Source organism: Salvelinus namaycush, chromosome 34 (genome assembly GCF_016432855.1).
Source record: "Salvelinus namaycush isolate Seneca chromosome 34, SaNama_1.0, whole genome shotgun sequence".
Lineage (NCBI taxonomy): Eukaryota > Metazoa > Chordata > Actinopteri > Salmoniformes > Salmonidae > Salvelinus > Salvelinus namaycush.
In genome coordinates, this window is record NC_052340.1 from 19,814,784 (window position 1) to 19,840,038 (window position 25,255).

Here is a 25,255-nt window from a genome sequence, read left to right on the forward strand (position 1 = left end):
CTACATCTCCTTCTTTCCCTCTCCTTGCCCTCTACTCTCTTTAACCTCTGTGGGCATGGGTGCACTACTCTTGAGGAAGTCAGACCTCAGCAGGCGGTAGAACAGGACTATATTCATGGCGGTCATGATGGCAAGCCCTACACTCCCAGCTGTGTAGCTGAACAGGGGGACGTTTTCCCGGTTCAGGACCAGCCAGCGGGTCATCCAGGCCAGGGTGTTGATCCGGAACACCACGTAGGTACCTGGAATGATATGCAGGTTGTTACTTTCAGTATAACGTCTTAGTGGCAAGAACATATATCTTATTAAATGATATGTATTTCTATACTGAACAAAAATATAAACGCAACATTCAACAATTTCAAAGATTTTACTGAGTTACAGTTCAATTGAGGAAATCAGTCAATTTAAATAAATTCATTAGGGCCTGATCTATGGATTTCCCATGACTGTTGGTCACAGATACATTTTTAAAAAATGGGCCTTTACAATGGGCCTCAAGATCTCGTCATGATAACAGGTATTTCTGTGCATTGAAATTGCCCGCTGGTATTTCTGTGCATTGAAATTGCCATCGATAAAATGCAATTGCGTTCGTTGTCCGTAGCTTATGTGTAACGTAACTCTAGCTCTTCCTCCTCCTCGGACGAGGAGAGGAGAGAGGGATCGGAAGACCAATGTGCAGCGAGGTATGATGACATAATGATTTATTTGACAAGACGAACACTGACACGAAATACACTATATAATTACAAAATAACAAACGCACGTAGACAGACCTGAACTAACGAACTTACATATACACGAAGAACGCATGAACAGGAACAGACTACATAAAATGAACGAACAAACCGAAACAGTCCCGTGTGGTGCATAGACACAGACACGGAAGACAACCACCCACAACAAACAATGTGAAACAACCTACCTTAATATGGCTCTCAATCAGAGGAAACGTAAACCACCTGCCTCTAATTGAGAACCATATCAGGTAACCCATTAACCAACATAGATACACATAACATAGAATGCCCACCCCAACTCACGCCCTGACCGACTAAACACATACAAAACAACAGAAAACAGGTCAGGAACGTGACATTATGCCTGCCCATACCATAACCCTACCGGCACCATGGGGCACTCTGTTCACATCAGCAAACCACCTGCCCACATGACGCCATACACGTGCTCTGCGGTTGTGAGGCTGGTTGAACATACTGCCAAATTCTCTAAAACAACGTTGGAGGCGGCTTATGGTAGAGAAACTAACATTCAATTCTCTGGCAACAGCTCTGGTGAACATTCCTGAAGTCAGCATGCCAATTGCATGCTCCCTCAAAACTTGAGACATCTGTGGCATTGTGTTGTGTGACAAAACTGCACATATTAGATTGGCCTTTTAATGTCCTCAGAACAAAGGGCACCTGTGTAATGATCAGTATGTTTAATCAGCTTCTTTATATGCCACATTAGTCAGGTAGATTATCTTGGCAAAGGAGAAATGCTTACTAATAGGGATGTAAACAAATTTGTACTCAGAATTTCATAAAATATAGGACCAACACTACATGTTGCGTTTATATTTTTGTTCAGTGTGTATGTAATTCTGTATGTAATTCTATGGTGCTAACATTTGTATAATCTACTCACAACAGTGCTTTACGACAGTTGAAACGTCATGTAGACAAACCCCTTCATGGCAACTCATGATGTGAAGTTATAGATAATGACTAGCACAAGCCAGCTGTTCATTAAAAATATGCTTTCATCATTGAAACCTTATGAACATGACAGTACCTAGGTTGACCATGCTGTTGATGCGGTAGAGGTCGCCCGCTGCTAGGCTGGCCATGCGTAAGATCTGCCGCAGGTGGAGGAACACAGAGTTGATCTCAACCAGGAGGGCGACCACAGCAAATCCAACATAGCGACCGGTCAGGACGGCGATGCCGAAACAGCTGATCACCTTGGAGGAAGAAGAGGGAGAGAGAATGAGAGAAAGTTAGTCACTTAGTGGCAGTGATGTATTCAGGTTCCTAAATCGAGAGTTTGACTCAAGTCCTAAGTCCCAGCTTTCGAGTCCAAGTCAACTCACGAGTCCTAACATAACAAAAAAACAACTAACTCCTCTACCCAGAAGTCACATGGTTAACCATCATCTCATGAGGTAGTAGTGGGATGACTGGGATCTCATGACTTAGGTCATGTCTACCATATTAACAACGGTGCAAAACGCACCACATCCTGTGACCATCTCTGTCTGACTCACAACACTACAGCCTTTATTTTTATGATAAATATTGTATTATTTCCAGGAAAATGTCATAGTTAGATTCTCATAACAAGCAATTGTTTTTCCTTTATTTGATACATGCCTCTGAATGTCAAACACTATATAATTACATTGAGGAATGTCAACATGCTTATCAAACATCTGCAAGGTCATGGTTATGAAATTAAAGTCAGTGAGGTTACAGCATATCAGATGGTCTAAGATTTTATAACCAAACCAAGATAGACTACAGCATGTCGTTTTCAATGTGAACAAATGAGTTATAGTGGGCAGAACAAGCAAGGAGGTGGGCAGAGCCAAGCACGAGCTAGCGAGATCTTATTAGCCCGTTCTAGCATACCTCTGCATATTTCCGTTAGGGAACGCCTACTCTGTGAAGTTGGCGTGCACTCCTAAACAACTCAATTTTTTACAACTTTGGCAAAGATTAAAGTCTATAAAATGTAGTCCACTCTGTTCTTAACAGATTATAGTTTTGGAAACAGAAAACTGTATTGAGATCAAATGTTTCATCGATGAGAACATTTGCAGAAGGTCGGCCAAAATCCATCTTGTTCCATCTTCTCCCACTGCCGGCCACTGGGCTTCCTCTCACTACCATATTTGGTAGTGAGTAGAAACGCCACGCAGATGCTTCACATATACATCCTGTGAAATATCTGTCTCATTGTTCTATCTGTGAGAGAGTCTTTGGTAACAGGGGGTGATGTTGTAGTAGTGTACCAGAACCAATAGGTGGCACCCAGTGCCAGTCTACAATAGAGACACCATGAATGTATGTTCTGCTCTGTATACAACAACTTCAGGGAAATCTTTTGAAAAATATGTTATTAGACTGCAGCTGCCTTTACAAGGTCTGTATTGTATTGTGTGTCAGAGTTTGATCAGTAAATCTCACATCCAACTTAGTTACTGTAGCAGACTGGAGGGCAGATTTATGTTTTCCTAAAATATCCCATTCCGAAAGAACAACACCCTAGTAGTACAATGACCTCACCCTGTTCACACTGTTACTAACCCTAACCTTCTCCACACTGTTACTAACCCTAACCTTCTCCACACTGTTACTAACCCTAACCTTCTCCACACTGTTACTAACCCTAACCTTCTCCACACTGTTACTAACCCTAACCTTCTCCACACTGTTACTAACCCTAACCTTCTCCACACTGTTACTAACCCTAACCTTCTCCACACTGTTACTAACCCTAACCTTCTCCACACTGTTACTAACCCTAACCTTCTCCACACTGTTACTAACCCTAACCTTCTCCACACTGTCACTACTCTCCATTCAAACCACTGGATTACTCAGTCTGTCTCCCAAATGGAACCCTATTCTCAATTTAGTGCACTACATGCGTGTGCACAAAAGTAGCAAACTACTTAGGGAATAGGGTGCCAATTGAAACGCAACCTTAGCCCCCCAGAACTAACTGTAGACCATGTTACAAAGCAGTTACTGGCACACCAATGTAGCAATGTAAAGCACAAAGGTTCAAACATCCTCAATGGCTTGGTTGTGAGACTGAGCTTAACAATTAGGCAGGACCCAATGGGAGGCTTTAAGTGTGTGTGTGTGGCCCCAGGGGGGAGGCTGAAATCAACGGAGGAGGTGCCGTCCCTAAACTAACAAATGGTCATGTGATATACAGCACCACACACACACTGGGGTCTAGTCTAAAGGTCAGCACACACACCAGCTAGTGGCTACCCCCTCAACAGGAATAAAAAGACAGAATGAGACGCTTACATGTAGCAACTCAAGTCCAAGCATGTCTGAATAATAACACCTATTTAGCCAGACTACCAGTAGGCCAGCACTGACATGTATTATGTCCTATCTTCCCCTATTTTCTAATATAGAGGCCCTAATCACATGCTGCTCTTAGTCAATAAGGTGTGTGTGACTCTCTCCCCAGAGAGAAGCCCCAGGTAAACACCCCAGTCTCTTATATATACACACTCACACTAAACCTCAAGCTGTCTTATCATTCCTCCTGGTCACACACACACAGACATCTCCCCAGGGACACTCAAACAGGAACTGTGGAGGTCAAATAATAGCCTTATATAATGCCCTGATAAGAGACCTCATGCCCTGATAAGAGACCTCATGGCCAGGATTCTGTTTACATACTGTAGTTATCTATCACCTAGCAGCTCTCTCTGTGACGTCTTGTATGGTCTCTCAACGTTGATCGTTGGCACTCACTGTGTAGACTGGTTCTCACTTCAGCTGAACATCAAGACAGACACTTGCTGTATGTATTAAGAACAACTGCTTGGTTAATTAGAACACACATTTTTGAATCACCTATTTCATGAATACTGTTAGATGTTCAGACACTATTTTGGTTACCTATATGTGATACTTCAAATAGTAGAATTTGACCATGGATTACTGGTTGAAATAAAAAGCCTGCATAAGGCAGGTAGCCTAGTGGTTAGAGCATTGGGCAAGTAATTGAAAGGTTGCTAGATTGAATCCCTGATCTGACAAGGTAAAAATCTGTTGTTCTGCCCTGAAAAAGGCAGTTAACCCACTGTCCCTAGACCGTCATTGCAAATAAGAATTTGTTCTTAACTGACTTGCCTAGTTAAAAATAATGATTCCTGGGACAATAGACTTATCAGACTCATTGGAGATCCTAGTATGTGTGTTTATGCCTGCTTGTATGTCCATGGCTTCCTTTATGATGTTTGAGGAGTGTTGTTAGTGAGCGGGATCTTCAGTAGAGCCACTGATTGTAGTTTCCTCCCTGTTCTTGGGAAGGTAGGGGGTAATCAGAGCCATGTATATAATAACTGACTGTAATCATTGATATAAGTGGGTGAGAAGGCACTCAATAACCCCTTACACAATCTCCACAATATATCACCTTACACAATCTCCACACTATACCACCTTACACAAGCCACACACTATCACCTTACACAAGCCACACACTATCACCTTACACAAGCTACACACTATCACCTTACACAAGCTACACACACCCTACTACTATAAAACACGTGAGATGAACTGTACATCTCTTATACAGCAGCCAGCCATTTAATACAGCAGCCAGTGGTTACAAAACCTTTATGCCTTACTATGACCCAGCGAATCAGTCAGGCCATCATCTGGAGATGGTAGTCGCAAAGCACCGAGTATGTCCCAACTGACCCATCTGAACTCATCCTGAGAGAGACAGTGGGTCATCACTAGGCCCGAGCTCAGGCATGTGGCTCTTTGTGGGGTAGGATTAGGACCAGAGACCATAGCCTGGGTCCTGGCTGGGACTTGTCAGTCAACCTAATTAAATCAAATCAAACCATGAGAGGGGATGAATCCCCAAACCGTGCCCGACCGTGAGCCCCACTGGCTGGGGTTGAAGCTACTGTAATGCCCCCTTCCCTGGGTCAACACAGATAAGACAGCCCCCTGGACCATTAGAATGATTCAGCATTAAATCAAATCAAATCAAATTTTAGCAGGCTATCCCCTGCTAAGCCAAGGTAAACCTGGACATCTAGCTGCTGGTAGCTTATTAACAGTGCCACAGACAGACACATAGTGGATACACACAGGGCCAGGGTGATGAGACTGCTGGCAGGGGACCCAGTCTGTGGGCACGGTGAGGTTAACCTTGTCCCTACAGTATGTGCTGCTGTGTCGTGTTCAGTAGGGTACAACGTAGCAATACGTTTTGAAACGGAAAGCAAAAATCAGCAGCGGAACCCTCGTTTCAAAATAATTATCTCGTTTTGTGTATATTGAACAGGTTGGGGATAAAGGAGAAAGGGTGAAAACAGTATGTGTGTGTGTATGTATTTCCTTAACCACAGTAAAGAATGGCAGATAAGGGACAGATAGAGCCAAGATGGCCGATGTTGTTCAGGAAGAGCCAAGGTGACACACAGCAGTGGCAGACCTACGAAGGCGGAGGATAAAAACGTGGCATAGATACTCCATTTGTAGGAATAACATAGAATGGACTTTGATGTAGAAAAGCCTTTAGATGCAACTTCCTCCTAAGATTTGTAGGGTCATGGCCAAGATGGCAGACAAAGATAAGGCAGCAGAGAAACCAAAATGTCAGCCAGGTGTGAATGGAACAGAGTCAGTCCATCTTCAGAGCACCTACCTCTCTGAGTGGTAGAGACACACCTGGAACCAAACCTGTTCCCCTGGTTACAGATTAAATGAAACCTCAGGACAAAAAAAGGCTTCCGGAGTGAATATTGGCAGCCTGAGCAGCCTGTTCTGCAGGATAATCAGAATGATGAAATGAAGACACGCTACACACACACACACACACCGCTACCATCTAGAAGGTGGAAACAGTACAGGTGCATCAAAGCATGGACCGAGAGACTGATAAACAGCTTTCATCTCCAGGCCATCAGACTGTTAAACAGTCATCACTAGCCAGCCTCTGCCCAGTACCCTGCCCTACACCTTTGACACGGTCACTAGCCGACTACCACCAGGTATTCTACACTGCACCGTAGAGACTGCTGCCCTTTAAAAAAACATAACAAAAAATGGAATCACGATGGGCACTTTAATAATGTTTACATAACTTTTTACCCACTTTATATGTATATACTGTACTCTAGTCATGGCCAATCCTATATAACTACTGCTGTACATACCTTTTCTATTCATACACTGTCCATACTGTCTATATCAGGGGTCGGTAACAGGAGGCCCAAAACCGGCTGCGAGTGACTATATTTGTAAAAAATAAAAAAGTTTAGTTTTTGGTCACAAAAGACTAAATTACCAGCTGAAATGTAGTTTTATTTAGTAAATCTGTTTCCAATTATTCCCACAAATAAAAATGTAAGGTATGAGAATGTAAGGTATGAAAAGATTGTTTGAAAAATAATATATCTCTTTTTGGGGTTTAGTTGTGGTCAATTTGTTGGGCTTAAATTATAATCTTCTGGCCCCCAGACCATTTGCTCGGACAAAAAACGGCCCGCGGCTGAATATAGTTGCCTAACCCTGGTCTATACATACCATTCACATACATATATTTATTCATATCCGGACTTTGATATTGCTCGTTCTGATATGTCTTCCTTTCTTGTATTTATTTATTTTTACTTTTGGATTATGTGTGTATTGTTGTTGTATTGCGAGATATTGCTGCTTTGTTGGAGCTATAGACATAAGCATTCCGCTGCACCTGCGATGACATCTGCAAAACTGTGTACGCAACCAATACATTTAGATTTGATTTGACGAGCACCCCCTCACACCAAATCTTAATGTGTCTCATCACAGCGTCAAAGGTGAAGGTTAACAGCCTTTGTGATGGCCACTCCTCAGGGCAGTGCAGTATGGGTAATGTAAACATGGGGACAGGGACCAGGCAGTCAGGTAGTATCACTGCATCCCACAAATTCCTCACAGGGCCTAAATATAACAGGAAGGCATAAACAACACTCAGACCCTAACTCCCTGTACAATATACTATCACGCACATGCACACAAACTTCACACACACACACTCAATAAGCATGCCAAACCCAAAATGGGGTGTTACGTGTTTGATGCTTTTGTGATTTTATCACAAGGCTAAAGATTAAAGAGAGTGGGTTGAGTGGGATGACATCAGAGAGTGGGTTGCCTAATATAGTGGCCTCTAACTATGAAGAACATAGCAACAGCAGGAGTTCTGTGTCATCTTGACTAGTCATGATTCTAAGAATCAAAACGGTAACAGGTATTCCTAACAAAATGTTTTTCATGAAGAAAAACCCACACAAGGCGTTTACTGTAAAGTTGGGTTGCACAACCAGTCTTGTAAGCTCACACACACAACCCCATAACCACCACTGCATTCAACACTCGTTACAACACTCACCAGCCCCCCCCACCCCCACCCCATAGGCTGGTCCCAGAGAGCAGTTTACTGACTAATAACGCCATGCTCCATAGCGACCATCACACTCAAACATTTACACTGATAGCAACGGGTCAATACTGGACTCGAGTAGACAGATGGAGCCATTTCCCCTTCCCTTAGTGTAAGGGAAGTGAAAATGGGCTTGGCAAGTCTATGGTAAGGAACTAATGGGAAAGCCTTGTATAAAGCAGGGCCAGGGTATGGTTCAGGAGAGGAAGTTATGTACAGTACGGGAGTGTAGCGAGGGGTCAAAGTCTACACGTAAAAGATACGTGTATGAACCATCATGTTCACACATATACACATACTGTCATGCCCTGACCATAGAGAGCCCTCTGGGTTCTCTATGGTGTAATAGGTCAGGGCGTGACTAGGGTGGTTTCTAGGTATTATATTTCTATGTTGGTGTGTGTATGGTTCCCAATTGGAAGCAGCTGATAATCGTTACCTCTAATTGGGGATCATACTTAGTATGTCCTTTTTCCCACCTGCTATGGGGGATATTGTTGTGTATGAGTGCCTATGTGCGCTGCGTATTTCACGATCGTTATATCTTTGTTGTTTTGAAGTTTCACTATCATTAAAATGTGGAACTCTACTCACGCTGCGCCTTGGTCCAATTATTCATACGACGGTCGTGACACATACAGTGGGGCAAAAAAGTAATTAGTCAGCCACCAATTGTGCAAGTTCTCCCACTTAAAAAGATGAGAGAGGCCTGTAATTTTCATCATAGGTACACTTCAACTATGACAGACAAAATGAGAAAAAAAAATCCAGAAAATCACATTGTAGGATTCTTAATGAATTTATTTGCAAATTATGGTGGAAAATAAGTATTTGGTCAATAACAAACGTTTATCTCAATACTTTGTTATATACCTTTTGTTGGCAATGACAGTTGTCAAACATTTTCTGTAAGTCTTCACAAGGTTTTCACACACTGTTGCTGGTATTTTGGCCCATTCCTCCATGCAGATCTCCTCTAGAGCAGTGATGTTTTGGGGCTGTTGCTGGGAAACACGGACTTTCAACTCCCTCCAAAGATTTTCTATGGGGTTGAGATCTGGAGACTGGCTAGGCCACTCCAGGACCTTGAAATGCTTCTTACGAAGCCACTCCTTCGTTGCCCGGGCGGTGTGTTTGGGATCATTGTCATGCTGAAAGACCCAGCCACGTTTCATCTTCAATGCCCTTGCTGATGGAAGGAGGTTTTCACTCAAAATCTCACGATACATGGCCCCATTCATTCTTTCCTTTACACGGATCAGTCGTCCTGGTCCCTTTGCAGAAAAACAGCCCCAAAGCATGATGTTTCCACCCTCATGCTTCACAGTAGGTATGGTGTTCTTTGGATGCAACTCAGCATTCTTTGTCCTCCAAACACAACGAGTTGAGTTTTTACCAAAAAGTTCTATTTTGGTTTCATCTGACCATATGACATTCTCCCAATCTTCTTCTGGATCATCCAAATGCTCTCTAGCAAACTTCAGACGGGCCTGGACATGTACTGGCTTAAGCAGGGGGACACGTCTGGCACTGCAGGATTTGAGTCCCTGGCGGCATAGTGTGTTACTGATGGTAGGCTTTGTTACTTTGGTCCCAGCTCTCTGCAGGTCATTCACTAGGTCCCCCCGTGTGGTTCTGGGATTTTTGCTCACCGTTCTTGTGATCATTTTGACCCCACGGGGTGAGATCTTGCGTGGAGCCCCAGATCGAGGGAGATTATCAGTGGTCTTGTATGTCTTCCATTTCCTAATAATTGCTCCCACAGTTGATTTCTTCAAACCAAACTGCTTACCTATTGCAGATTCAGTCTTCCCAGCCTGGTGCAGGTCTACAATTTTGTTTCTGGTGTCCTTTGACAGCTCTTTGGTCTTGGCCATAGTGGAGTTTGGAGTGTGACTGTTTGAGGTTGTGGACAGGTGTCTTTTATACTGATAACAAGTTCAAACAGGTGCCATTAATACAGGTAACGAGTGGAGGACAGAGGAGCCTCTTAAAGAAGAAGTTACAGGTCTGTGAGAGCCAGAAATCTTGCTTGTTTGTAGGTGACCAAATACTTATTTTCCACCATAATTTGCAAATAAATTCATTAAAAATCCTACAATGTGATTTTCTGGATTTTCTTTCTCATTTTATCTGTCATAGTTGAAGTGTACCTATGATGAAAATTACAGGCCTCTCTCATCTTTTTAAGTGGGAGAACTTGCACAATTGGTGGCTGACTAAATACTTTTTTGCCCCACTGTACATACAAGCTTACATAAACACACACATCCACATTACATAAAATAACACGCATCCGCAGTAGTAGATACTATGATGACGCTTCTAGGGCTGACCAGGGTCAATGTCACAAGACTAAAGTTAAACAGATGACCATAGATTTAAGAAAACCCAAAACATTATGTGTATGGTGTGTATCCATGGTTAGTAATGGTAAAAGAAAAACAAAGTTCATTATGGAATATGTTTAGAGGTTGCTGTGACATTATTCATAATCAAGTCACTAGTCCTCACTAGTGGTTGCCAGGCAATAGGTGTGGAAGGGTGAATGGGTTTTGGTGTGTTTTTGCAGTGACTCACCTCACTATTTCTCACCTAACTGTTTCTTCTAGATGTTGATTAGTACAGAAGCTACTTTAAAAACAATGTACCTACACTATTCAGTGACCCCTTGGCTGTATATGTACACTACTAGCAGTGAAACAATACACTTATCCTATGGATACTTGTGCATTACGTGTTGAGCAAATGAAAATGTTTCCATAACTACCCAGCGTACAGTTAATGGTGTGTAATCCGAACAAGTGTAAGTGAGCTAAATATAGGAATTCCCTTACACACATGTTGGAATCTGGGATATCTTTTGAGTACATCCTCTCCTCCCAAGACTACACACATTCCATAGTTGCTGGAAAACCACAGACGTGCATGCTTTGGAATTCCCAGGTATCCTTCTAGCTGGCAGCTAAGTCAGGGAGGGATCTCTCTCTGTGGGACACACACACAAAACAAATAGAGACCGTTCCTCCTCAAGTCAGTAAAGGCCAACTCCCTCATTCTCCTCCCCCTGAGCCTGTCTCTACGGTTTCTAAACGCGGCAGATTCCTCGAAGAACCGCATTCCTGGTTGCCATGTCAACGTCTCACAACAGTCGCTCTGTTTAAGCACATCTGGATTTCCTGCCCAACCTTTGGAACTGAAGGTGTTGTCATGACAATGAGGGGACCATGGGGACAATGTGGGGTTTTTCTGACAATGTGGACACTTCATAACAATGTATGGACATCATGACTTCGCAAGGACTTTTTCTCTAGGGGACGTTGTTGGCATTCTTATTGTCAGGCCCTAGGCACAAGAAATATGTTTCTGTGCAATACCAGCGTACAACGAAATGTTTACAGTTCCCTGAGTTATTAGAATTCCAAGAAAATGTATTTACTTGCATTTTTGAGAACTTTACTCATCTGCCCTGCATGTTTTATGGTTGACTGGCTTATAGTCAAGTGACTGGTTCACTCTATGTATGGATATTGGATGAGAGGGGCCTTAGATAGGATGGTATCATTGGGTGAGTGGTTTACTGTATAGAACAACACTGAGGAATGGAAAGCTAAATGATGAAAGGGGCGGAGGCTGTCTTGAGTGTGTGGATTCGTGGGGGATGGGGTGATGTTTTGACTGTGTGGGTGTAGGGGATATGGGGGTGGACAGCTGGGCTGAGTGTGTGTGAGAGGGGGTTCATGTGGAGACCAGATGTCTCCTGTCTGGAAACACACCAGGTGCTCTTTGGAGTGTTTCCCTGCTCCAAAGAGATGTGGCCGCAAAAAACACCCCGACTCTCCTGCCAAGAATCTATAGACACGTTCTCTCCCTCACCCCACTTTCCTACCCTTCACACTCAATCTCACTCTGAATCCCATTATCCTTCTCTATTGTACTACACAGTAGGTGGGTGGATGCTTGGTAGAATGGCAGCCCAACTGAAAACTGGTGTTCTCACTTTGGCTATTATAAGTTCTAATAATATTCATGCAGTGACAGGGCTAAAACACCACATGAGGTTATAGCTCATAGCTCTAGGTTAAGGCGACATGTTAAAAGAGATGAGAATTGCGCAAAAATAAACGGCAAGCAGTATTCCTTCTGGCTCCTCAACCCACAGAATAGAACCCTGGCCAAAATGGGAGTGTCTGTGTGAAACACATGAAGTTCTTTGGAATATTTATTTTGCAAATACATTCAGCAGCCTACTATACAAATGAAATTGCTCCTGCTGGCATTGCTTCTTCAAGTCCAGGGACATTTTAGTGGTTTGTGAAAAGTAAACCACAATTTAACAAACCATACAAACCACATGTTACGGAAATGTATGTTAAGGAATTTACTTCCGAAGCAAATTAGATATTAAAACTTAACTTGCTGTTTTGCTTTTAGAGTACACATAAGAGAGAGCAGGGGGTTGAGAATGTTCAAAAATGTTGGAATGACGAAGCAGAATGCATGGCATGTACCACAGCTTTGGCGGCTGCTGTACTGCGGCCATATTAGACTGCGAGTCAGTGGAATCTGACAGAACGAGGGGACATGGAGAAAGACTGTTCTGCAGGAGTAGGACTATCAGGGTCTGTAGAGAAGAAGCTTGGGGGAGAAGAAATGAGAGGACAGGAGAGGAAAGGAGGAGAAGAGAAGCTGGCAGGCATGACATTCCATAAGTGTCACACCACACCACAGTGACACAGCCACCGGTGACGGCCAAATACGGCCATGCGGAAGTTCTTGTAGAACACTGAGTCTCCAAGTTAGGCCTAAGTCATGGATCCAATCGCATGACATTCTCACAGGGAGCAAGTGGAAACTTCCAGCTTCTCCAATACTGCCTGCTTATATCAATCATCACCGTAGTAAACTGAACAGAGTTCCATTCATATCTTTAGGCTGGTGTTTTATGACCCTTCAAGTGGAGAATAGACTAAGCATGGAGATGGGGTGAGAGAACCTGAGGGAGGATCAAGGAGGGTAGACTGGGTTCCCAATATGGCAGCAGTAGTAGACAGGGCACATACAGAATGTAGGGGAACGGATAAGATAGTAGATCTCAAAGATGGAACACAGCAGTCCAAATATCAGTTAGAGGGTAGCGCATGACACTCGCTTCCCTACCAGCACTAAGCACTACAAATAAGCGAACTCAATTATGCGTAACGAGACAGGGATGAGGGAAATGGCAAACACACTGTGGAAACCTTCAAAAACATCTGACAGTGAGAGAATGTTTGAACTGAGAGCGTAGCTATAGAGAGTTCAATTGTAAAAGCAACTAGAGTCAAATGACATCTTCCCTGCTGATCTACATATCTTAAATGAACTGTATTAGATGCAATGCCATTTTCAAAATGCTTTTAAAAAAAAATTTTTTTTACCCCCTTTTCTCCCCAATTTTCGTGGTATCCAATTGCTAGTAATTACTATCTTGTCTCATCGCTACAACTCCCGTACGGGCTCGGGAGAGACGAAGGTCGAAAGCCATGCGTCCCCCGAAACGCAACCCAACCCAACCAAGCCGCACTGCTTCTTAACACAGCGCGCCTCCAACCCGGAAGCCAGCCGCACCAATGTGTCGGAGGAAACACCGTGCACCTGGCTCCCTTGGTTAGCGCGCACTGCGCCCGGCCCGCCACAGGAGTCGCTGGTGCGAGATGAGACAAGGATATCCCTACCGGCCAAACCCTCCCTAACCCGGACGACGCTAGGCCAATTGTGCGTCGCCCCACGGACCTCCCGGTCACGGCCGGCTGCGACAGAGCCTGGGCGCGAACCCAGAGTCTCTGGTGGCGCAGCTAGCGCTGCGATGCAGTGCCCTAGACCACTGCGCCACCCGGGAGGCCCTCAAAATGCTTTTTTCATGAACTTCTGCAGCAGTTCTCTAGCATCTACTCACCCTCGTTCATAGCAACCTTAATATTTCCAAATATCATGGCCAACTGTGGCAGCACACGAGGAGGAGAGGGGAGTGTTTTATGGTAAATGATTCCTTGTTTTTCCATGAACCCAGTCGAGGGCAGTGGCAGCTCCAAAAATGTTACTGAAACTACAGGAGAAAAACCCCTTGAAACAAAAAGCGTACCTGACAACTTCTACAGTTCTGCAAATGCAAATCTAGGATTTGTCAGAATGTCTGTGCATTTCGTTCTGTTTCCAGACACTTATAAAGCCCTTATCTTCTGTTATGAATCTTCATTATGCTTTTTCATACATATTTTACAGTATCTTCTCAGTCAGATCTGAGTGGGGCAGTGCTGTGTTGTTACGGGTGCCCTATTTCTGGCACAGACAGTTTCCCAAAGGAAGGGAGGGGTCAGTGGTTGTTTGGCTATACTAGGGGACTCTGTGTTGCTCTGTGTCAAACTGCCAGTGGTGTACCCATATGTCATTGTAAGAGAACTCCCACCTTTCTTACCCAGCAAGCTCCACTTATGTGGAAAAAATCCCCAAGTTTCCATGGAACGTTTGACAGCTTATCCACCCCCAGTTATTAAGACTGGGTCATGTTCACTAGACATGAAATGGTAGAAAACGGGCTGAAACTGGGAGGTAGCCTTCTATCTGAACTTGTCCAATAAGAAACCCTAGTTTATGTTTTGCGTTGCACATCGTTTTGACCCATTTTGCTACGATATGCCCTGATGAATACGAACCCTGGTCGACGACTACTGGAAATACTACTACAGCTTTTCCTTGTTAACTCTTTAGCGTCGGTCCTTAGCTTGAGTCTTTAGTGTTGTTAAGTCTGCATTTCAGAGAAACCCCTCTACAGGATTACAAAGTGAGTGACTGTAACCAACATTACTTTCAGAGGATGAGGATGGGGTATGCCAAACGAAGGCGGTTTTTGCCGCAAACCATAGAAATTGTCAACAAGACAATAGCAAAGACCAACGAAATGCTCCATTGAGATCTCAGATTCAGAAAGAGAGTTTCTCTCCCTTTACTTCTCCCCAAAATCACAAAGCAATGTTCTTATTTATCATTACTGCCAGGCCCAGACCCCAGCAGTAAACACCAGGTGGAAGGAGGAAAAGAGAGAGTGAGAGCAAGGAGAGAAGGAGAGAGAGAATAAAGAAAGACTGATAAGGAGATAAAGAAAAAGAGAGGATGGGAGCGGGGAAAAGAAAGGGATCACAACACAGAGAAAAAGGAGGATGTGAGAGAAGGAGAGGAAAAGTGGAAGTCATAGTTCCTCCCAGGCTACAGCCATGTCTGTCAACACTCATCCATACCTCCTCCTTCTCCTGTCCTGAATGGAGCTTCCAGCAAATAAAAGGAGCAAAGAGCAACAACAACAAAACCTCAGAATGGGGGACTGGCTGGCTGGCTGGCTGGCTGGCTGGCTGGCTGGCTGGCTGGCTGGCTGGCTGGCTGGCTGGCTGGCTGCTGGCCCTGGGATAGGAGAGGATGAGAACCATAGGGAGACATCAGGGGAGCTGGGAGTCCAGGGAGAGACTGAGCCAAAATACACTGGTTCACTAACCTTCCAGGGCCAGAAGCAGATGGAGCTGCCTGACAAGCTGAGCTGAATCCAGTCAGTCAGCCAGTCAGTCAGTTTAGATATGGAGCTGCCTGGCAGGATGAGTCCAGTCATTCAGTCAGTTTAGATATGCAGGACTTGCCCTGGACAGTGTTGATACATTGACGAGGAACAGCCAGCTGTGAGTCATACATACACATGAGAGGCTGAGTGTGAATACTGTACTACTCACCAGCATGTGTGCGAGAGATACTGAGACACACACTTATAGAGGCTCACACATATAAACAGGCATGTACCCACATACATTGGCTCAATTTCAGACGGGTATATACAAACATTAAGTATATAAGTAAGAAATCTATGAGACAGGCAGACAGAGACCGACACAACAAAATCCTTGAAAGGCAGGTGCAAACCTACACAAATCATCTTCTATCCACTCATCTAAAAATGTACATCAACATCCCAAACAGGTCCTCAAACAAAAAGGTCTTCAAAAGCTCAGCATTGCCATGGAAATGGGTCAGGCAGACGACCATTGGCGCATGCCATGCATTCTACAAAGATGAGACATTCATTCTCAAGGGAATGAGAACAAGACCATCAGGTCTTTCTCAAGAACGCTGGTAAACAATGAACACTTTTCTCAAAGGACAATGATGAACAATGAGCATTTCTCTTCACCAGGTGCTCTCATTTGAGGCCTATTACGTAGTACTGGAGCTGTCTAGCTTTGATGGGAAAGAGAACGATAATGAGGGGTAGTTCCTAGCTACTGTGACCGATGGGGTTAGAACTCAATTTTCTGAGGGACAGAAGAGCACATTAGCCTGCTAAGCTAACGTCTAGGCATTGACTTAGGGAGCCAATGCAACTCATCAGGTCTCTGGCAAATTTACTCATCATGCGAGGGTGGTTGTCCAAAGACCTCTGTTACACTGGAGTGCCTGGGGGTTGACATCCTCAAGGGGATGTCTGACAGGTCAGGAGCCTGATGAGGAATGCTAGCTGGACAAGGTTAACAGTCAGGTTCTGATACGTCTTCATTTCTTGTTCTTCTTTTTATTTTTTTATTTTTGATTATGTGATTATTGTTATTGTATTGCTATATATTGCTGCATTGTCGGAGCTAGAGAGATAAGCATTTTGCTGCACCTGTGATGCCATCTGCAAAACTGAAATGTGATTTGATCTGTGCTGTATGCTAACAGGGTCCAATGACTGTGGTGGTTTTATGTGTAAAATGTGTGTGCACTGTTTCAGTATTCTCTGGTGGGTGTGTTAGCTAGATAATAAGGTTGAGACAGGAGATTCTAGGCTAGGTTTTACCTAACCGCTGATACAGGGTCAGATATTCACCATCCCCCTAATGATCAAGGTTATGGTGAGTGAGGTAAGGTAACCTGATCCTAGATCTGTGGTTGTACACAATGTGTACCTCAAACCTCCTAGATGCTACCAGGAGGACCACTTACCACTGTGTGATGGAATAGGAGCTCCCATGACAGGATCATCTTCTGGTTAAGCACCATATCAAGGAAGTCATAGATGAAGTAACCTGTTGAACAAAACATAGAAAAGGCATATTCTAGCTTAGAACCAAAACAAAGGAATGGAGATCGATAGAACAAAGGCTTTTTCAGTAGAGGACCATTTGGCATATCAAGTATATTTAGTGGGGACCCCTCTTGCCAGTCGCTTCCATGACGAAACCAAGGATGGTAACCAAGATGTCAGTTAGAGAACACTATTTATATCAGTCCTCCGCTATGGGTGTAACCATGGAGATGGCTTTTCAGAATGGTGTAAAAATAATGAAGAGTTAAAGATAGTCTGGCGTGTGTGCGTGCGCATGCGTGTGTGTGTAGGGGAGGAGGTCCTCCACTAGGGCAGACTAGAATTAACCCCAGTCTGTGTTCCTACTACATATTCCATTTGACAACAGCAAAAAGCTTCTGTAAATATAGTGATGAGATGTGCACCTTGAGAGCATCCTCAGTTGCTACAGTATATGACAAACACACGCTGAAGAAACAACTGATGTTTACTTAACCAAATCATCCAAATTGAATCCCAAAGATAATTCTCACCGTGCATTGGGAATCGATTTTGACTAAATAGGAGCCATAATATTAGATTTTTAAAAAGTGTCATCCATTCATATTTTATCATTCCTAGAGGTGTATAAAGAAAAGCCATTTTACAACCAGTGAAGACAGGCAACCTAGGTCAAGCGTTCACATTATCAAACCATGGTAACATGTGACCAACACTCTGTCAGTTGGCCTTCCAACAGGCTCTCTTATCATTATGACACTGACAGTGTTTCATAAGGATTCATTGGTTCTGTCTCTCTCTGCCTCTCCCTCTGTGTGTCTCTCTCTTTCCCCCTTTCTATCTCTCTCTCCCCCTGCCCCTGTCCTTCTGCCCCAGTCTCCAACCTGTCTAACACCACACGTGGCTGAAAAAGTTGTATTATTTGAGTAGTGTTTAAATACGACAGCAGCATAGCTCTATATGTTGTCACAATGGGGACTGGAGCCAAACTCTTCCGTTCTGTGGGTTTTGGGCAGTGACCGTCCAACGACATGGAGATCAAACACAACTTGTCTTTATACTGGCTGACAGCCAAACCCTGGAATGTTTGGTTCTTGAGATGGTAACTAATAATACAGAAGTCTACTGAAATAGTTATTATCAGAAAATCTTTGTGAACGATCACAGATTCTCAAAACAAAAATATTTTTGAATGAAAAGAATGACACACCCAATAGGAGAGGGGCACTTCATGAGTGTCATGTTTGGTGCCTAACACTGCGTTTACCTTTGGTCAGCCTGGGAGGGTACCTAATGTAACTGTTCTGCATTCCAAAATGTCAACACCTTTGCCTTGGCCTGACATCATCAACTTGGCCCACAAACAGAGTCCCAGGCTAGTGTTGTTTGGTCAATCAGAGCAAAAAAACAAACAAACATTGTCAATATGGCCTCCGAACATATAGTGGGTTTTCACTATGTGGCCAAACTGCCATGTTGAAATTGCCTATAGTGAAATTACTTTCTCTTTCCGGCTTTGCATTGTGGCCTGATAGAGACAACAATACTATAGGCTCAGTGTCATGGTCACGCCACATTGTTTTAGGCAGGGCCCAGAGGACGCACCATCCTTACCTTCCTCACCCTGACTCCCTTCTCTGTTACAGATGGCCTTTGACCCGGGCAGGCTGCTGTGGCATAAATCAACAGCCTTCTTCTCAGGCGCTACGGCCCATTCTAGGGTCACGTGATCTACGGGGGTAGGTCCGAAGCGGTGCCTGGGACGAAGCAACATAATGCCCCACCATTGATTCTAGAACTCTGGCAAAACTAACAACACTGGCAGGCAGCATTCAGGGGTGGGTGGGATTCTCTGGGAGAATGCTAACAATCCTTGGAATTCTAAGGGAGCCCTTGTTGGAGCCCTTGTTAGCCAGGCACATATCCAATAAATTAGCAGTTTATAGCGTGGCATGCGGTCATTTAAATGGGCTCATGCCATTGGGGGAAACAATACACTAGCCAATTAGAGTCAAAGTCAAAATAGAGGAAGTTATATTTAAAGGAGCTGTACTGCTGGGGTTTACACTAAGCTTGGCGTAAAGATTTTGTCCATCTAGCCGAGACTCCTAAAAATGTGAAAGCTATGGTCTGGTGTTTGACTTGTGCTGCAGGCTTAATTCTCAATCTACAGAGCACTTTTTGCTGTCAGACACGTGAAGCGTGTTGGGGAGATTGGGGGAGAGATCAGTGGAAGGGTATAGGCTGCCTGACACACACACACAGTATTGTTCGAAATCACCTGAGAGATAGACATGGTCAGGTGGTATGTCAGTCCAGTGTGTCCATCCACACAATTTCATAGTTGCCTTATAATGATCCTCACAGATCATTGTGACAGATAACCATACAAATAATAGAAAATTGCCATATGAATGCATCAGTAACCACAAGCAACAGTTACGAAACAATTTAGCCACAATTAAGGGAGTCCAGCTCCTCAGTGAATTGGTGTGGCAGAACATGTCAGGATCAATCCATGACCATCTATAGAGGATATACATGTCGTGGAAGGTGGTGTGTGTTCCATATCGCAGTGCCACTGTTGTTGATGGTCTAATCTGTTGATCCAGCCAGCTTCACTAAGCCTAGTGTGTCATAGTGCTGATATCGGATCAGGTCACCCCTGTTTATATAATATTATTCATTATGATCTAAATTAAGGCAAAACTGATACGAGACCAGCACCCCTACCTTGAGACTTTATGAATACAGGGCCTGGTGTTGCAGGTCAGAATATAGGCAAAAACTTTTCAGCTTTTTTCCCCTCATTGTGTCACATTACAAACATGAGTTTGTATAGTCTGAGTCCCACACTGCTTCAAATCAAATCAAATTGTATTAGTCACATGCGCCGAATACAACAGGTGACGGTAGACCTTACAGTGAAATGCTTACATACAAGCCCCTAACCATCAATGCAGTTAAAAAAATATACGAATAACAATAAGAAATAAAAGTAACAAGTAGTTAAAGAGCAGCAGTAAAATAACAATAACGAGACTATATGCAGGGAGTACTGGTACAGAGTCAATGTGCGGGGACACCGGTTAGTCAAGGTAATTGAGGTAATATGTACAACTAGGTAGAGTTATTAAAGTGACTATGCATAGATAATAACAGATAGTAGCAGCGGTATAAAAGAGGGGGTGGGCGTGCAAATAGTCTGGGTAGCCACTTGATTAGATGTTGAGGAGTCTTATGGCTTGGGGGTAGAAGCTGTTTAGAAGCCTCTTGGACCTAGACTTGGCGCTCCGGTACCGCTTCACCAGCCCTTCCAAAAGTATCAGTATAATTTGTTTTATCATTATTATTGTTTATCATTGTTATTATTGTAGACCTATTTATCAATCTAATAAATCTAATCAATCTAATTCTTCAATCCTGCAATATGTAACTTTTTGGCGACCCAACCAAATTCGCATATAAATGTGAGAGTTATAGATCTCATTGAAAGCAAGCCTAAAACACGGTAGATCTGCTCTATGGGCGCTATTTCTATGCTTCCAATTCTTACATTTAGTTTTTGCTTCTTTTACTTTCGGTTTTGTACACCAGCTTCAAAACAGCTTAAAATACAATATTTTTGTTTATGAGAAATATATTTCACAGTGGTTTAGATGGGACCTTGATTCTCTACACTATACTTGCTTGTTTTATCACATAAACTGAAATTAGGCAAACTATTAGAATTTTAGCAACCAGGAAATGGCGGATTTTTGCATAGTGCATCTTTAAATATGCAAAGTGTGTTTTGTTTTATTCTGTTAAGACATTTGTTGGCTAAATTAAGTTCAATCTGTCTTTAATTGTGTGCTCCGTATTTAGTTTAAGATAGGTTATAAGTAGGCCTGTTGTAAAATAAATATAATTAGACTATTGCTGTTATTTGGTAAGCACTAGCCTTTCTTGGTAATTGCTGCAATATAGCATGTTCAAACTTTTGTGAAGGTTTAAACCAGTTTGCAAGTGTTCTGTTTGATTCTGTTGAGCCATTTTCTTTGGACAAATTAATTTCCAACTGCAATGTTGTTTGCCAAGATCTGATAGGCAGCAGGTAGCCTAGTGGTTAAGAGCATTGGGCCATTAACTGAAGGTCAATGGTTCAAAACCCCTAAACGACTTGATGAAAAATCTGACTGTGTGCCCTTGAGCAAGAAACTTAATCCCAATTGCTCTGGATAAGAGCGTCTGCTAAAATGTATTAATATCCTGCTTGTATTTTCCCTATAAACAATGGCTTTACTTTTTACATTACCTTGATAAAGTTCAGAAACTTGTGAAGGTTTTGTGTGGCTATTAGCCTATTATACTGCAGTCCTATGATATGAAGGCAGTGCGCACTGGCGCTCCAACTGACTCTGACAGTTGAATTTGAGGTGCGGAAGAATGTTTTATACCTACCAGAGTTACTCCTGTAATCTAACAATATAATGTTTATCTTTGTAGAACATATTCTGATCGAAAAATAATGAATTATCCTCCTTCTGTATAGCAGACGCAGTAGCTTATCTGACAAGGATAAAGACCTGCATGTTGGTCATAGCATGCCGCCGGCATACCTCTCTCTTTCTCTGGGGCTAGGGCTAAGTTTCTCTTCATTTTTATTTATTTTTTAAATATTTATATCACAGTAGATGCCTAAGCCTATAGGCCTCTGACAGCTGAACCGTGAGGGGGACAATTGTTGCTTTAGGAAAGTAAAAACCCACAACGAAACACAAGGAATAGTGTTTTTGTAAGTTGTTATAGGCTGTTTTTAACGACATGTAAATGTGGCTTATTTGGCTAATGTCCCTCATTTAGGGCTCCTGAGTGGCGCAGCGGTCAAAGGCACTGCATCTCAGTGCAAGAGGCGTCACTGCAGTACCTGGTTTGAATTCACGCTGCATCACATCCGGCCGTTATTGGGAGTCCCATAGAGCGGCGCACAATTGGCCCAGCGTCGTCTGGGTTTGGCCCGGGGTAGGCCATCATTGTAATTAAGAATTTATTCTTAACTGACTTGCCTAGTTAAATAAAATAAAAAATATATATTGATTTTGCTGGCTGCGTGGGTGGGCATCCTATTAGGTTATGAACCCAGTGCATATGGATGACCGGTAAATTTCTCAAATGTTCGATACATTAAAATCTTCCTAGTCACTTGTCCGGCACCGAATCTTCATAACGGAAACCCTGATATATAGTATAGGCTTGTCACGTTCCTGACCGGTTTTCTGTTATTTTGTATGTGTTTGACGGTCAGGGCGTGAGTTTGGGTGGGTAGTCTATGTTATGTGTTTCTATGTTTGTTTAAGGGTGACCTGATATGGCTCTCAATTAGAGGCAGGTGGTTTTCATTTCCTCTGATTGAGAGTCATATTAAGGTAGGTGTTTTCACATTGTTTGTTGTGGGTGGTTGTCTCCTGTGTCAGTGTCTATGTACGTTACGCCACATGGGACTGTTTCGGTTTGTTTGTTTGTTCGGTTTATGTAGTCTGTTCCTGTTTCATGCGTTCTTCGTGTCATGTAAGTTCATATGTTCAGGTGCGTCTACGTCGTTTGTTGTTTTGTAGTTTGTTAAAGTGTTTTCGTGTTTTTTCGTCTTTACTTTAATAAATCATGTCTTATCACAACGCTGCATTTTGGTTCAATCCCTGCTCCTCCTCTTCGGATGAAGAGGAGGAGGAAAACCGTTACAAGGCTACAGTAGGGTACAAAATTAACTTTCCAGTAACTGACTCAATTATGAAGATGGAGCATAGGTTACTCACCGGTGATGGCCGATGTGCTTGTGCCAATATCTCAAGATTATGCTACTTTGAAAAGTAGTGCTGTTCGCTCAGAATCGCTCAAAAGTTGAGAAATAAAGTTAACTTCTACAGACAGATTAGTATTCTCTTTTCACCAGTAGGCATTTGCTTTCCAAAAGGTAGGGCTACGTTTTTCTCGTGAATGTATTTTGAAATTTGTGAAATGCTTACTGACAGCCGTAACCAACCACAGAAATAGAATTAATAGATGGCAGTTCCCATTCAAGTCAGGACTGACAGCAATTGCTAGTGTAGCCATGAGTTTAACAGTCAGTTCCAAAATCCTTCTATGGATTATATCTATTTGTATTTATTATGGTTCCCCATTAGCTGCTATAAAAATAGTCGCACACTCTATAAATAAACTCCCCATTAGCTGCTGCCAGCTACTCTTCCTGGGGTCCAGACACATCACACAATTAACAAACACTTTTCTTAATAAAAGTACATCAAATAACATCATTAACCCACTGTCACGAGTTACTAGGTGTGGAAGGTAGGAGTCAGGCACAGAGAGCAGAGGGTTCAATAATAGACGATTTATTCTCTTCGTCAAAAAAAACAGTTACGTCAAACACAGCAACACTGACCCGCCCAAACACACAGGGCAAAACGATCCGGAGAGAAAATAATCCAACACCGACAGTGAACACAAAATAATCCCGCACAACCCCAAACGGGCCTAACAGGTTTACATAGACCAGAAATCAAGAAACACAAAAGAAACAGGTGCAACTAATAAGACTAAACCAACAGACAAGGGAAAAAGGGATCGTGGCGGCTAGTAGGCCGGTGACGACGACCGCCGAGCGCCGCCCGAACAGGCAGGGGAGCCACCCTCGGCGTGAGTCGTGACACCCACTACATATTTACAACAAAATGTATAATACCACCATATAACAATATAAAAATATACGTGTGTGTATAGTGTGTGTGCTAGTGTGTGTGAGTGCCTGCGTGTGTTTGTCTCAATCAGTCCGCGTTGGCTACAACGGAACAAGCGGTTATATATTTGGCGGGTGTATTGGTCAAATTGCAGCCTTCCCAACTGTAAATGCCTGTGATAAAACTTAATCCACTGCTATTTTTTTAGAAGCTATTGACCCCCTGTAGCTAAATTAAGCTCTCTGGTGTAGTATTTTGAATAATTTGATTCATGTCTGTTTAGACAGGAGTAATATCATTTTGGGGGAAATTATTTGTTATAACCTAATTTTGGGGAAATTATTTTAAATTATCAGGGGGAGCTGCAGCACCTCCAGCACCCCTACTTCCTGTGGCTATGCGTGGACAGCTCACACACCGCTTCCCTTTACCTCTGCCCATCCACACACACTCACCGATTGATACAGAAACCAACGCATGCGAGAACACAGAATGGGTTCCTATCAAATCTTCGGCCATCTGTGGGTGTACGAAAAAACTGTAGGGGAAGAATAGACAAATTCATTTGCGATAATAAGCAGAAAGCAATTCAAATTGATATTTTATTCAAAACAATGAAATATTTTTTTATTATTATTGGGAGAGAAATTGACAGAATTAGAATAGTGAAAATATGTGTAGGCTAGATAAAAGTAGAATCTGAAGCATTTTATATGACCATAGATTCATTGATTTAACATTTCACAATTCAGTCCAGAACAAAACATTGTCCACATTATTCCGTTACCTTATCCGACAAAAATCAACATATGAAAATGTATTATAAAACCTATTATATCAGTTACTAGTCTGTAACGTATAAGCTTTCAGTGGGCTAATTGAAAACAATGTATCTTTACATTTTAAGCATCATGGCAGTGGAAAACGACTCACCACAGTACAGCCCATATCCCAGTTATCAGACTGTGTGTGAAAGATGTGCATACATTTCTCCATTTCCAGGCGTTTCTGCAAGCAGACTCAGGTATAGGGAGTTTACTGACACCACAATTGACAAGTTTAAAAAATCCAATAGAGCCACCCGCCGTCAAAATCACTGAATTCAACTCCATGGCCACGACCAACTCCTGTCTGTGTGTTTCTCCACTTGAAGAATTCAACGTCTGAAAATTCGCGCGCTGTAGTTGTTAAAGATCTGACGCGCTCGCTCTCTCTGCTCGGGACTAATATTTACGCTGTC

The 25,255-nt window shown here is 43.0% G+C and overlaps 1 protein-coding gene across 1 annotated transcript; it reads right to left on the reverse strand.

Moving 5' to 3' along the window:
* LOC120028417 (TLC domain-containing protein 2-like) lies at nt 1–25,127 on the reverse strand. The gene is made up of 5 exons (XM_038973641.1): nt 24,949–25,127; nt 24,471–24,553; nt 17,215–17,297; nt 1,801–1,969; nt 1–242 (listed from the first exon to the last, which is right to left on the reverse strand). The coding sequence occupies exons 1-5, from the start codon at nt 25,125–25,127 to the stop codon at nt 1–3; spliced, it is 756 nt and encodes a 251-aa protein (XP_038829569.1).
* Nucleotides 25,128–25,255: the final 128 nt, after the last annotated feature.